This window comes from Spodoptera frugiperda, chromosome 15 (assembly GCF_023101765.2).
Source record: "Spodoptera frugiperda isolate SF20-4 chromosome 15, AGI-APGP_CSIRO_Sfru_2.0, whole genome shotgun sequence".
Lineage (NCBI taxonomy): Eukaryota > Metazoa > Arthropoda > Insecta > Lepidoptera > Noctuidae > Spodoptera > Spodoptera frugiperda.
In genome coordinates this window covers 12861040-12874519 of record NC_064226.1, presented here as the reverse complement: position 1 = coordinate 12874519, position 13480 = coordinate 12861040, and the positions used below count along the sequence as shown (strand labels likewise).

Genomic DNA, 13480 nt, shown 5'->3' with positions numbered 1-13480 from the left:
AGTTATGGCGTTATTACATCGCGGTGATGAAACAAAGCACGTCTTTGCTGTTATTTATTCACGAGGAAATAAAGGCGATGTCCTCTTCTAAATATTTTGATATCGACGTCTGTTTTTGATTAATTTCATCTTGAAGTTTAATGTTGTTTGTACCTTCTAGCTTCTTGCAGAATAATTTAGAAAACATGCTACCTGTCTTTTATTTTCGTTAATATAAGTATTGTTACAAAGGATTTTGTTTGGATTCCTGGATTAGTAATTGGGGAATAGTGCTACACTATTTTTAATAGATGGCGCTAGTGAAGCGAAAGGCTTTATTGGTCCAAACATCTATTGTCACAAGTTAACTGTTATGTATGACTTGATAAGCAAGCAAGATTTTATTCATTACACCTAAAACTACACTACTGTCTTTAAGAGCGCGAAAACTCACATTATATTACGACGACGAGCTTTTATAGTAAAACCGTTAGAAAAATACGGGTAACATTCTCAATAACAATAGAGTATCGGCAACAATAGCGTTGAACTTGTGCGTAGCATGCCGTCCGGAGCAGAAAGTGAATGGCTCTCAATAGGAAATTATTTAGCTTATATGAAATATTGTTTTACATGCACTAGATAAGAAGAAATCTGTAGGTGCTAAAACAATAAAATACTGCCTAAATAGTTATCTAACAAATAGCAATGCAATTTACTATAGTGCTGTGTATATGTTGTTGCAGGGCGGCGTGGCAGCGCAGGCTTAGGGTGTAGCGAGATCGCGCACCCTGGAGCCACCCAGGGTTCCACGTGAGTAAAACTTCCCCTCGATGCACTTTGTGTGATCCACGAATTTATAGCTGCAAGTGTAGGGGCTAGGTTAAAAAGCCCATCTGGATTCTGTCTAATGTTCCAAAACCATAAATATTTTATCCGGAGAACTTACTGGTATCCTTTTAAGTCTCATTAAAGTCAAATAATTTATTCCAATTAAACCATAAATTTTGAAAACTTGAAATATCAACTACATAATAAAGAAATAAATAATTTTCTGTCAGTCTGTCCGTCAGTGAAGCTAGGTGCTCGTTCAAAAGTGTAGCTGTCGAATGGAGAAGAACGAGCATAGAAACGCCATTCGTTCGTTCGTTGTTTCTAACATACATAATTTTATTATAATTAAATAACATTTAATATGTTTCTCCAAAGCATTAAAGCTCTGTAAGAGCGTATTCTAATATTGATTTTAAGATCGCTCAACAACTTATATACTTTTCACAGAAATTTGGTGTAGGTATTACTTAGTCCAAGAATTCTCCCTTTATATTACGAATGAAATTCAGTGTACATATGTGTATGCCTTTAAATATATACGCTTATGTAATGAATCTTAAATCATTGTTACGTCTTTGTCGAATATGTTCTTGGCTCACAACGTTTCACAAGTTTACATTAAAGGGGCTATAATCTAAGGCGTATTTGTCGGGGTATTACAAATTTTAATGAAGCGAGATTCTCGAAAATCAAAATGTAAGTAAGTACGTTTATATTTTCAGGACGCCATCAAATACAGTTACAGTTTATATAAACAAATCTTTTAAGTAGAGATTCAATTGACCTTGTTCTATAATTCGTCGTATTGTCTTTGTCTTCCATATTCCATTTCCATGGCGCGACGCCAGATTTGGTTTTCCCTAATGTAATTGGGTCAATAGAAAAAAAAATGTTAGATAAAAATTGTTAATTGGGGGAAATTCTTTGGACGAGCGAAGCGTGAGTCCGGTATCCGGTGGCTGGGGGAGACAATTTTATTGTTCCTAATCACGATTTGTACATGCATCATGTGTTCGCTCTTGATCTCATTCTGTGTCATGTTTGTAATAAAAAACCTTATAAAACATTACAGGCTTTTTGGTTGAGCGCTTACATTTGCTTGAAGTAGGTACTTTTGTATTTGGATAAATAAAACAGGTTGAACTGAGTAATACTATGGAATGTACAATTCTTCTGGATATTTAACAATAATAGCTTCCTATCCAGACGCTGCTTCGATACCTGTCTAGTAAGATATCAGAAAACCTACTATGGTTCGTGTAAACCTACAAAATTTTCCTTACCAAACTTTCCATTAAGAAAAGAAAAACATGTAATAGATAGTCACTAGGTAAACTAGAATTAAGCTCGCATACACAACGCGGTTTGTACCAGCATCTGTCTGGCAATTTATCCAGAAATTCCTGTTGAAATCCGACGTTATGACGCCTGGTATTACCTCCATTGTTTATTCAACATAAAATATCGTTTTTAAATACCAAACTTTTATAACGGAATATTTCGATAGCTGTTCTATTTTCAGGATATTGATACCATATTGTTTTACGATATAAGTATGGCTGTCTCGAGTGCCGGTTGCGTAGATACTCTCCCACTTATCTTCATTCTATATTTGAATTTTGTTTTGAAAAAGTATCTGTACGATATTTTAGCTGAGCATTGGCCTTTTTGCGCCGTATTGATTTTTTTTTATCATTAATTTGTTTTGCCTGCAAATAAAACTGCTTTTCTTTCTTTCTTCATCTTATCGACGACGTATTTTATTATTATTTTTTTTTTTAAGTAGGAACCATAATGTTTGAGTTTCCGTATTTAATATGTCAAATATACATGATGTATTTGCTTTCACTCTATAGATATTGTTGTAGCGAACAAAAATGTTTAAGATCATGATACACTACGATAAATTCGACATCAAATCAAAGTAATAATAGGTACTTAATAGATAAAATAACAAAACAAACATTATTTTAAGTATCTATTTATTTACTCATAATAAAACGAAGATAGAGAAACATATCAGCAAAAATATTTCCTTTTATGTCAGTGGTAATACTAGCAATACAATAAATAGTGGAACGACACTAACGGAGCGGACGGTACATGAAACAACACTTTGGTTAAACGTCTGAAACGAAGTACCGTACTCCTTAGGGCACGTGTAGACGAGAGAGTTTCAGTTCAGGAACTTCAGCATCATAAAGAGACTAAGAACTTAACTGATCACAGGGTGCAGTCGAAATACCCATGGAGATTTATAAAGTACTAGCTACTTCCGCGCGTTTTTACCCGCTCTGCTTGGCTCCTATTAATCGTAGCGTGATGTTACATAATCTATAACCTTCCTCAACAAATTGACTATCAAACACAAAAAGAATTCTAATATCAAAAATCTAAATTTTATCGGTGATTCCAAATATAACAGATTTCAATAAAAAAAAATACAGATTATTGTAGAATTTAAAATCTAAAATCAGCATCTGAGACTGCGGTCTCGGTCCGACTCTACCGATTTGTTGAGTCAAATCAGTCGATTAAAAGTACCTTGTCTGTGCAGACCTTTACACAAACAGTTTCTCGAAGTAACGTTTCGTGGTTTGTCGGCGCCTCGACACTCACTACACTTGTAACATGACGCTGGGAACGAACCTGATGCCGACACCTGTTCTAAGTACATGATCCAGTGGACTAGATGTCTATGTACTACGTCCATATCTAGCTCACATTCCTATGTAGTATGCGCATATTGAGGAGCTAGCTCTTTCGTAATCTTATTGATCATAAGCTACTACTAACCAAAGAGGTTCTTGGTTATGACCGTGAGGTTGCAATGACTCTGAATGAGGGTCGTGCCGCCAGACTTCCACTGCTGAACTACATAAGACTCAATCAATGATTCTTGTGTATAAAGTGACCTGCGTCCAGTTTACCTGTTTACCACTTGTCCCGTACAAAGTAGCGTGAAGCAAACTTACTAAGATATCAATCGATCGCATCATCACCATCAAAATAATGATGTATTTCGTAGCACATCACATTCATACGCATGTTTAAAAGTGTGATAAATAATAATACTAAATACAGTTGAGATTTTCATGTCACGTACATGTTCAATGCTATTCAAAGTCAATTTTGTTGCCGCGATATCATTACGTAATATCATATTGTATGTATGAGAGGGGAAATATTCGTGAATTCACGATATTAAAGATGTCTACGCTCACGGCCCCGTGGGGTCCTGTTGTGATATCAAATAATACGATATCTTGTGGATTTCGTACAGCGAATGTTCAAGTTAAATTATCAGATGAATTCTAAACAGATCAATGTAATATGCTAATATGCTTGTAACTCGCAAACGTGATAATGAGTTTAAGTATGTTACTAGTGGATACGCGAAATTGTAATCGTTTCGCGAAGTTATTAAACCGAAATTGCAGATTAAATCCAAGAACTCATCAAATTGTTTTGCTATCATTAAGCATTCGAGCTTTACGAGTGGACATAACACGAATCATTCGGTCGTTCAATTAATGTCTTTGCAACGGGAGTGGCGTTCTAAGAAAAAGATTTCAAATAAAAGAAAGGGGCTTTAATTACGGTGTTTACAAACCACGACTTGCAAATATCGTAATTATGGCTTTTCCAAATCTATGCAACACAGTCCCTTGTTGATTTTGTTACAATACTCGCGCAACTTTATAATCGTATTAGCTACTTTTTCACAATTATCTGGCAATGTTATTTATATTCGAGTACATCGTTGTTTCCAATAATAATTTTCTCTAATAGCCCACTGATAATTACGTCCCGACAAACCTTGATCGGAGCACTTCAAAGGAAACTGATCCTCTTAAATGATAACGACGCCTAAAGCTATAATTACAGCCACCAACGTACCTCGACTACTGGGAACAAGACTTGCCGGGACTGTGACTAAATACATAATTATTGTAGTAGAGAAACATCAGCTAACTCATAGCATTCTAGTTAAATAGGTTGCTTACTATTTTTTTGTTCACAATTTTACTCATACATATTTCTTTCTTCAAGCTATCTATATTTTCTTTTTAAGGAATCGGTTAATTCAATATGATCATGATCTATAATATTTGAAAAACTTCATATATTTATTTAAAATTCTCTAAAATTTACATACTACTTATAAAATACAAAATAAATTAATATTTATAATATAGAAATAGGAGCCGACTAGTACCGGGAGCATGATCCAAGTTACCGGTGGTAAGGGCTCCAAAGACAGAAACCTCCTTAAAATGCGTGCCGTTTCCAGTAGAACTGCCTTCTGCATCAGGCCCTTGAACCAACCGCCCAACGCCCGCCTCCTTAAATGGATGTCAAATAATTTTATTGTTAATTTACAGTTTTCCGTTTATTGGAGGAACTTATTATAATAAGAAATAAATGAGTAAGTGTGTTTGTTGAAGCCAAAATATGTTGTTCGTACTACTACGACACAATACTAGGAATCATTCAAACAGTTGGTCATAAAATATTTGGGAAATGTATTATTACATAAAAAGTTATTATGAAGTCATAATAACATTTTATCCTTATACACACTATATTAATGCTTGCTCGAGCAAAGAAACATTAGTGTTGTCCGGACACTCATACACGCTCGACTTTAAACATTATATTCAATTGGTCGTAAAGTAAAAATCTGAGTTAGTTCCCTAATAGAATTAGAAAATAAACTTAGGTTGGTAAAAACATTGCTCGCTGAATTTTCTCAATACTAATCTTCTATTTGTTTTCCAAATCCTTAGATGATTATATCTTGAACTAAACTAAATCTATTACTGTTAATACTTAAACAAGTTGATATTGGAAATCGGTTTTACATCTAATTTGCTGGCTAATTCGATAGCTCGTTAAACCTGTTCTAAAGATTATGGATATTTTTAATTATTAATACAACGCAATAGTGTTTTGTTTGAATATTAAATTAAACTAGTGCTTCTTAGGGTCACCGTCGTTTTGTCTTTAACATTCCTAAATGTTATCGCCATAGCTCATCGATAGTCATTTCTAAGCCTAATTGAATGTATTCGAGAGTACCAACGTATAGTGCGTTCTTAAAAAATCATCATCTGCGTCATCACTACGTTAATTGGTAATGTCGTCAGCTGAATTGTTTTTATCCTTGTATAAATATAATTTCCTGATAAGTCATTCATAAGAAATAACGTTACCTACTTATAAGTTGTCACCTTTAAAATAGGTATTCTCACACTTCGTAGTACCGTAGTATTGTGGTGTTGACTAGTCGTGTCGTCACTCCATTCGTAATTACTCGTCATACTGGATAAGGTAAATCCTTCTCCAAATATGGATTTCCATTCTCATGACGGATGTTTATATTGAAAATAAATTAATAATAAAGCTTTCACATTACTATTGTACATAGTCATATTACAAGTTTCAAGGTTTAAAGTTCAATAATACCTGTTAATCTCCCTCTAGTTCTATTGTATAGCAGTGGATGAATATTATGGGTTGATGATCATTGGTTTTTCTTGCAGTGTTGAGGAGGGCGCGGCGACAGAATGGAAGACGCCGGCAGCAACAAGCAGCGACAAGCCACGCGAGTATTCAAGAAGAGCTCGCCAAATGGCAAGGTACCAAGCTTATATTTTTGCACACCGTCTTTCCATAAACCCACTTCTTCTTCTGATACTAGGTTAAAAAGCCTGCTTCAATCTAAAGCAGGAAGTCCACCAAGTTTAAGAAATAATATCATTCCTAATTAATCTTTATCCTGACGATCCATAAAAAAGGATCATAGCGCCGACATTTCGTGAATCGGAGATACTTTGCCATTCACTGATCTAGATTCGAGTCTGTGTCTAATTTATGTCTTTATTATTCTGTATGCGTTTTCTAATTTCCTCTAAATCCAATTGTAGTTTTAACGTTTTTAGTATTCATACAAATCTGCGAAATTAATATAAAAGGGATCCTGCAAGTGGATTTCAGTCGCAATACATCTGAGCCTTAACTGACCTTTTAGAAATTACAAAAATCTCCACAAAGGTCTCCTGAAGCCATTTGTAGATATAAACCAGTCAATTACCTTTTAAATTAACCGAAATGGCCGTTTAGGGAACATTAGGTACGATTTTTTTCAGTTTCTTCTAGTTAATTTTAAAAGGTACCCGAGAAAGTTCTCATTCATTATCTTTTGTTACTTCGATTCATGAGCGCTTTTTAATCAGAATCACGAAACTTTTTAATCATAGCTCTTTAGCCTTGGGGTTCCACAGATTTTGTTATCTAGCTGCTAGCATACGTATTTATTCGACTTTTGTTTTTACTGCATCAAGAGTCATGTTTGCAAAACAAACTTTGTTCTCCTTATTGACTGAAATGTAATATCTCGTCGTGTACTTTCTTTGCTCTTTAACATAATAACGTAATTACAAAAAGAAATGCATTCTATGTGTTGTTTTATAACACCGCACCATGCTTGCTTGCCAATTCCAAGACTCCAGTCTCCAAGTGTGCCAAATCTTGTGACAACTTCCGAAGTATTTCTTTTTCACATAATCTTACTTAGTTTGCCAACCGAAACACTTGAAATAATTAGCTCTTCCTTTGAGGTCAACTTTTGAGATCTAATTAGATTGTTTTTATCTTTCCAGATCACCGTATACTTAGGGAAAAGAGACTTCGTAGACCACATCACACATGTAGACCCGATTGGTGAGTTTTAAAGATAAAATATATAACCTAGATCTAGGACAAACACCCCGAAGGTTCAATTTGATCGAAGTTGCTGAGTATTTGAACAATTGAACCGAGTTACTGTGAACCTCGCTCTGGACGTAAAGGGAGTGCCAGTGACGATCTTTGTATAATAAATTGCCAATCCCACCCAAGTTGTGTTCGTAGTCGACTTGGAAGTAATATACCAGTCCAGATATTGCAGGATAGTTAAGTCCTGTGTATACAGAATCACATTTAGGACAATCTTCGTTAATTTCATGATGAGAATGAGTTGCTGCCAACGATTTTAATGGTAGCGTGCGACAAAAAATTAAGAAACCTCATTCCATTCACAACTAGGTATCAAGGTACTATAAAACCACACCCTCGTACGACATTAACAAAGTGTATATCACGTTGTTTGCACGATAAACACAGGTTTGATCCGTGCAATTATTTATCAATGATTCATCACGACACATGGATAATTATCTCAATGGAACACATCTACACTCAGCAAAGATTGTAATTTACTATGAGTGAGTGTTTACTACTGTTTACAAGAAAATGCGTATAGAGCTACAGTACTTGGGTAAATACACGATTATACATACGTCACTACATATTCCCCGGAACTTTTCCTGTATTTAGGGTTATACTGGGCGTTTGATGTTGCTGCCTTCTTGTTAGTGTCGGGTGGCTGGTTGAGATGGTGGATTGAGTTATGAACAAGGAAGGTACCAGACATTCATGCCGTGAGCTAACCATATCGTTATGCGATCACCGGTTGGAATTAGCGGTTGTTCCTCACGATCTGGAGCGAAGCGTGTAATTATGGTAATGCAACACTGTATCGAATCGCTAATTGTAATATTAGCCTAGTTAGTTGTTATCGATCGATATGGGTGGGATTAGGGCGTCTACCGTGTCAGATTTTCTCAAATGATTTTTGTAAAGATACGACCATTTCAGATCAACAATGGTGATTCACTATTTCGCGGAAATCACGGAATAGATTATCGTGTCAAGTTTAATTTAATTAAATCATTCAATATTTTATTACTGACTGCCTCGTTGGTCGAGTGGTCGTAAGTGCGACTGCCGGACAAAGGGTCTCGGGTTCGATTAAATGTAATGTGTACCTCTGCCTAACGCTTCGAGGATAAAAGGCATAACGACAGAAAAATATTTTAGTAATTTTAATAATAGATTTATTACAACTTATTATTTATTTCTTTTCTCTAAATTCTCAGTCATGAATCTAGAACTAAAACCGATATAAAACAATCACGATGGACTCGTTTGTCGTCGCCGTACCTTTGAACACACCAATTTAAGACATGACTTTCTTGTGTATTTTCAGATGGAGTAGTCCTAATTGACCCAGAATATGTTAAGGACAGGAAGGTGTTTGGCCATGTACTGGCCGCGTTCAGGTACGGCCGAGAGGACCTCGATGTACTGGGGCTCACCTTCCGCAAGGACCTCTACTTGGCCGCTGAACAGGTAACGCCGAAACAGATTACCTATCGTAAGAAAGAAATCTATACTAATATTATAAAGCTGAAGAGTTTGTTTGTTTAAACGGGCTAATCTCCGGAACTACTGGTCCGATTTGAATAATTCTTTTTGTGTTGAATAGTACATTTATCGAGGAAGGCTATAGGCTATAAAACATCACGCTACGATCAATAGGAGCCAAGCGGAGCGAGTGAAACCGCGCGGCAGTAGCTAGTGTTAAATATTTATTAAGGCAGTTAGAAAATTGTTATTATGTCTCTTGGGATATAAATATGTCTATCTTTTATAAAACACCGTTCCATAGTCATAACAAAGAACAATGCTTTATGTAGTTCTACCTACATGTCACGTGTCTCAAAGTAGTTTTTAAATGGGAATTTGAGCCTAATGGTAGTTAAAATAATCTTCAGTATCGTTTAATTTTAATTAAAGGGTTGTAGGAAGTAATAGTATCACATACTACGCGCGGTTTCACCAACTGCTTGGCTCCTATTGGTCTTAGCGTGATGTTTCATAGCCTTCCACGATAAATATACTATCCAACACAAATATAATTATTCAAATGGGACCAGTAGCTTTAATATTAGTATTGATTATGAAGCCAATATTATTTTGTAGATAAGATTTAACGTATCGTTTTCATTAATCTTTCAATTAATAATTTTCGTAGAGCTCTTTAAGCCAAGAATCACTTTTCGAAGCAATCAGGTTTTGGTACGACCTGAACAGATTATTATAAGAGATTCTTCACACCATTTTGAATAAGCAATCAAGTATCTAATCAACAGCACTTCACATGAACGAATGGTTTCATTTACCAATCACTTCGATAATTGTAAATCTAAATCGAATACTGGATTACGTTTTAATCAGTTTTCTTTAGCGAAGGGGAAGGTCGAGGGTATATAGCTAGGTACCTACTGTTTACTAATAACTAGATATTTTGGTACAAACGGAAAGTCATGTGTAGAGGTAATTTCAGTTGCTGTCGTTGTAATCTTTAGACTAATAAAATCACTTTGCCATGCAGATATACCCAGCGACGAACACAACAAAGCGGCCTCTGACGCGGCTGCAGGAGAGGCTGGTCCGCAAGCTGGGCGCGGCCGCGCACCCCTTCTACTTCGAGCTGCCGCCGCACTGCCCCGCCTCCGTCACCCTGCAGCCCGCGCCCGGCGAGACAGGCAAGCCCTGCGGGGTGGACTACGAGCTGAAGGCGTTCGTCGCCGACTCCCAGGACGACAAACCACACAAGAGGTAGGTCGGCCGCCACAATACGTGTATGTAGAAGACCCGCTCCTGATAGAGGACACATACAGTATTTGAGTGCCCCAGTCGTTGCTCCACGTTTGCTGATACACACCTCTTCTACTTTACGCCGTTAGCACGCCCACGCAGTCGGCTGCGAAAACATTGCGGAAGCAGACCAAAATGTTTGAACACGTATCACGTTTCGCACCGAAAGCGCAGCGGTAAGCGTTATTGTGCTAACGCCTTAAGCTTTGCTAGATAGAGAACTGCATTCACCGCGCTAGGGTGAACTTAGTGTTTGAAGTAAAGGCATGCACGGCGCTCAGACGTTACAACGCTCGAACAACTATAGAAAGGCTTATGTAGAGGAAACTTTGGCCCGAAGGATACATTTTCTATCTTTTCATTGTTTGTCATGCAGGAATTCTGTGCGGTTAGCTATCAGGAAGATAATGTATGCGCCGAGCAAGCAAGGCGAGCAACCTTCCGTCGAAGTATCCAAAGAATTTATGATGAGCCCCAACAAACTATATCTGGAAGCTTCCTTAGATAAGGTAACCCTACGCGTTATGAAACTTCTCCTTAAATGTACTTCAATGCCTCAAGAATTTGATGAAATGAATGAGATCTGAGTGATACCTTATCAAGATGTTGTTGTCTGTGCAGGAGTTGTACCACCACGGCGAAAACATAGCAGTGAACGTACACATAGCCAACAACTCCAACCGGTCGGTGAAGCGTATAAAGGTGTCCGTGCGCCAGTTCGCAGACATCTGTCTCTTCTCCACCGCGCAGTACAAGTGCACCGTCGCTGAAACAGAGAGCGAGTGAGTATACACCTTATTTTTATGAACATAACGTCTGTTATCACAATTGAAACCCTTTTTTGTAATTTGGAAGTCAAGGAACTTTTGACTTTATGTCTATAAGTAATAGAGTTGAGCTATGTCCATTTGTTATTCAGGGAGCCCAAATCGATGTCGGCGAGACTATTTAAATTCCCCTTTATCGGGATATTCAATAAGAAAGTATCTATGCAGTCCGTGTAAGTACAGCGTGCGACAGCGTGCGTATGATGCATGACTTGTTTGACCCTCCCCCCCCCTCCTCTCGCTTTCTACAGAATGCCTTGATTTTATTACTGTTTCATAGGTATCACGAACGATAAACCGTCTAGTGTATTTACGAAAGTTTGTGGGAGCCTGATTATATAATTATTTTACTGCTAAATATTAAAGTGAATCCTTTATAAGCATGAGCTTAATTAGAAGTTTGGTATGACCAAACACAATGGTTCCTTTATAAATAAAAATAAATACTGATGCTATAGTATTCGAATTAGGTCTAATACTTACTATCTTTGGGTAACAGGAACAGGTATATTTCAAATCTTGGAATGCGGAAAAGTGGTCCCACGGTTCCCCCCAAAATAAAAACGATAAAAATCCTTAAGATATTAACGGTTGTGGTGCATTTATTGACTTGTACTAACTATTTTAAACGAACTGCATTGATTTTTTTATTGAGTATTTAAGATTAAGATAAAAAAATGGTTTGTCAATTGAGGTGTACGCTGTGCACGTGTACGTAGTTACGTACGCACGTACACAAGTACACACTACACACATAGATCGAGTAAGATACGAAACAATTCTAGTCTGAAATTATACAACCGATAAGGGCGGTATGCCATTGCCGACTTCTTAAACCTTGGAACTGTTGACGGGTCCAAAACAAACCAATATCATTGATAATCATAATTTGTATTTTAAAAGCACGTGGGATTGGTGATGGTTGTGGTTTGTAAATTTTCTTGAATGTATAGAAGTGACATTCCTAAATATAATTTGTCGGAACATGTTCCTGCAATTCGCTCATGTAAGTGCTCCGATTGAACTCTGTTTCGAGTCGGACAGACATCACGGCGTGTAAGCTGCATGGACATTATCTAATGTACATCTCACGATAGATATTATACACAAACGTTCCTATAGTCAATAATAATTTGAAAATGTTTGAATTTAACAATTTGATTTATTTATTTTGGATGGTTTGTATGAAGGCTAATTTTGTACACAGGGAGGGGTGTCCAGTGGGCCCTGGGTTTACCCTGAGCAAGGTGTTCACGGTGACGCCACTGCTAGCCAACAACAAGGACAAATGGGGCCTAGCACTTGATGGACAGCTCAAACACGAGGACACTAACCTCGCATCCAGCACGCTGTGAGTACTAAACTGAGACCTACATATATTTTTAACCATAGAGCTGTTTATACTAAGATAGATTTTTCAGGATATAAATAAAATATGTTAAAATAAAACATAAAAAATGTGTAAATGTTACAATAAGTTAATAATTTTTTGCTTCCAGCATCGCTGATCCATCACAACGAGAAAATTTAGGCATCATAGTGCAGTATAAAGTCAAAGTGAAATTATGTCTCGGACCTCTCGGCGGGTGAATATTATACTTTTTACTCTTACTCTCAAATTAGTCCAATATGTGCTATCGTCACACTCACTTTGTGTTCGTATTACCCGGCTTAAGCCCTTAATACACGACCCAAATTGGTCAATACGGCAAATGACCCTAGATTTTGCTACCACATTTGTTGCCGCAGATTGTTTAAAATGGTCCAATTGTCCTAACAATGGCAACATTGCGTAAAGGCAATTGATGGCTGGGTGCCCGACCGTCGTAATGGATCAATGTCGGGGTTGTTGTTGCGTTTCACTGAAATTGGTCGGGTACAACCAAATTCGATGCCCGATTACGTACGAACTAGGACAGGGTTTTTAATAAGTTCCGTACTCGGCAATATCGCGCAGTTAACAGAAATAGAATTATACGTCGGTAAACGGGTACAAACAATGTCCCAGAATAATTTAAACATTAAGATCTAAATGGTTATTTGGTTACAGAGACTTGAGTGCGGAGCTGCCGTTTATTCTGATGCACCCCAAACCCGAGGAAGAGCCCCGCGCCGCACCCGACGCCCCGCGCGTGCAGGACCACGACCTCATCCAGCTCGACCCGCATCCGTAAGTACAACATACCACCGCACGGATTATATCCTCGTATGATCCTGGTTGTTCTATGTTTGTGTCTGGAAACGCTATGACATTATAAGTAATCCTAATGTTGAATAAAGTTTACAAAATGTAG

At 37.2% G+C, this 13480-nt stretch overlaps 1 protein-coding gene across 3 annotated transcripts in view; it reads left to right on the top strand.

The window, feature by feature from the left end:
• Positions 1-13480, top strand: part of LOC118269428 (beta-arrestin-1) — a 62879-nt gene that overhangs the window by 45621 nt on the left and 3778 nt on the right. For 2 of the 3 annotated variants that reach the window (XM_035584564.2, XM_050698513.1), the window contains exons 3-13: positions 726-792; positions 6360-6455; positions 7479-7539; positions 8906-9048; positions 10094-10320; positions 10736-10868; positions 10981-11141; positions 11279-11359; positions 12394-12537; positions 12686-12772; positions 13237-13356. In XM_035584564.2, the coding sequence (XP_035440457.1) occupies positions 6384-6455; positions 7479-7539; positions 8906-9048; positions 10094-10320; positions 10736-10868; positions 10981-11141; positions 11279-11359; positions 12394-12537; positions 12686-12772; positions 13237-13356 (1229 nt within the window). In that variant the 5' untranslated portion in view covers positions 726-792; positions 6360-6383. The remainder of the gene's footprint in view (positions 1-725; positions 793-6359; positions 6456-7478; positions 7540-8905; positions 9049-10093; positions 10321-10735; positions 10869-10980; positions 11142-11278; positions 11360-12393; positions 12538-12685; positions 12773-13236; positions 13357-13480) is intronic. The other variant, XM_035584572.2, reaches the window with a different exon arrangement.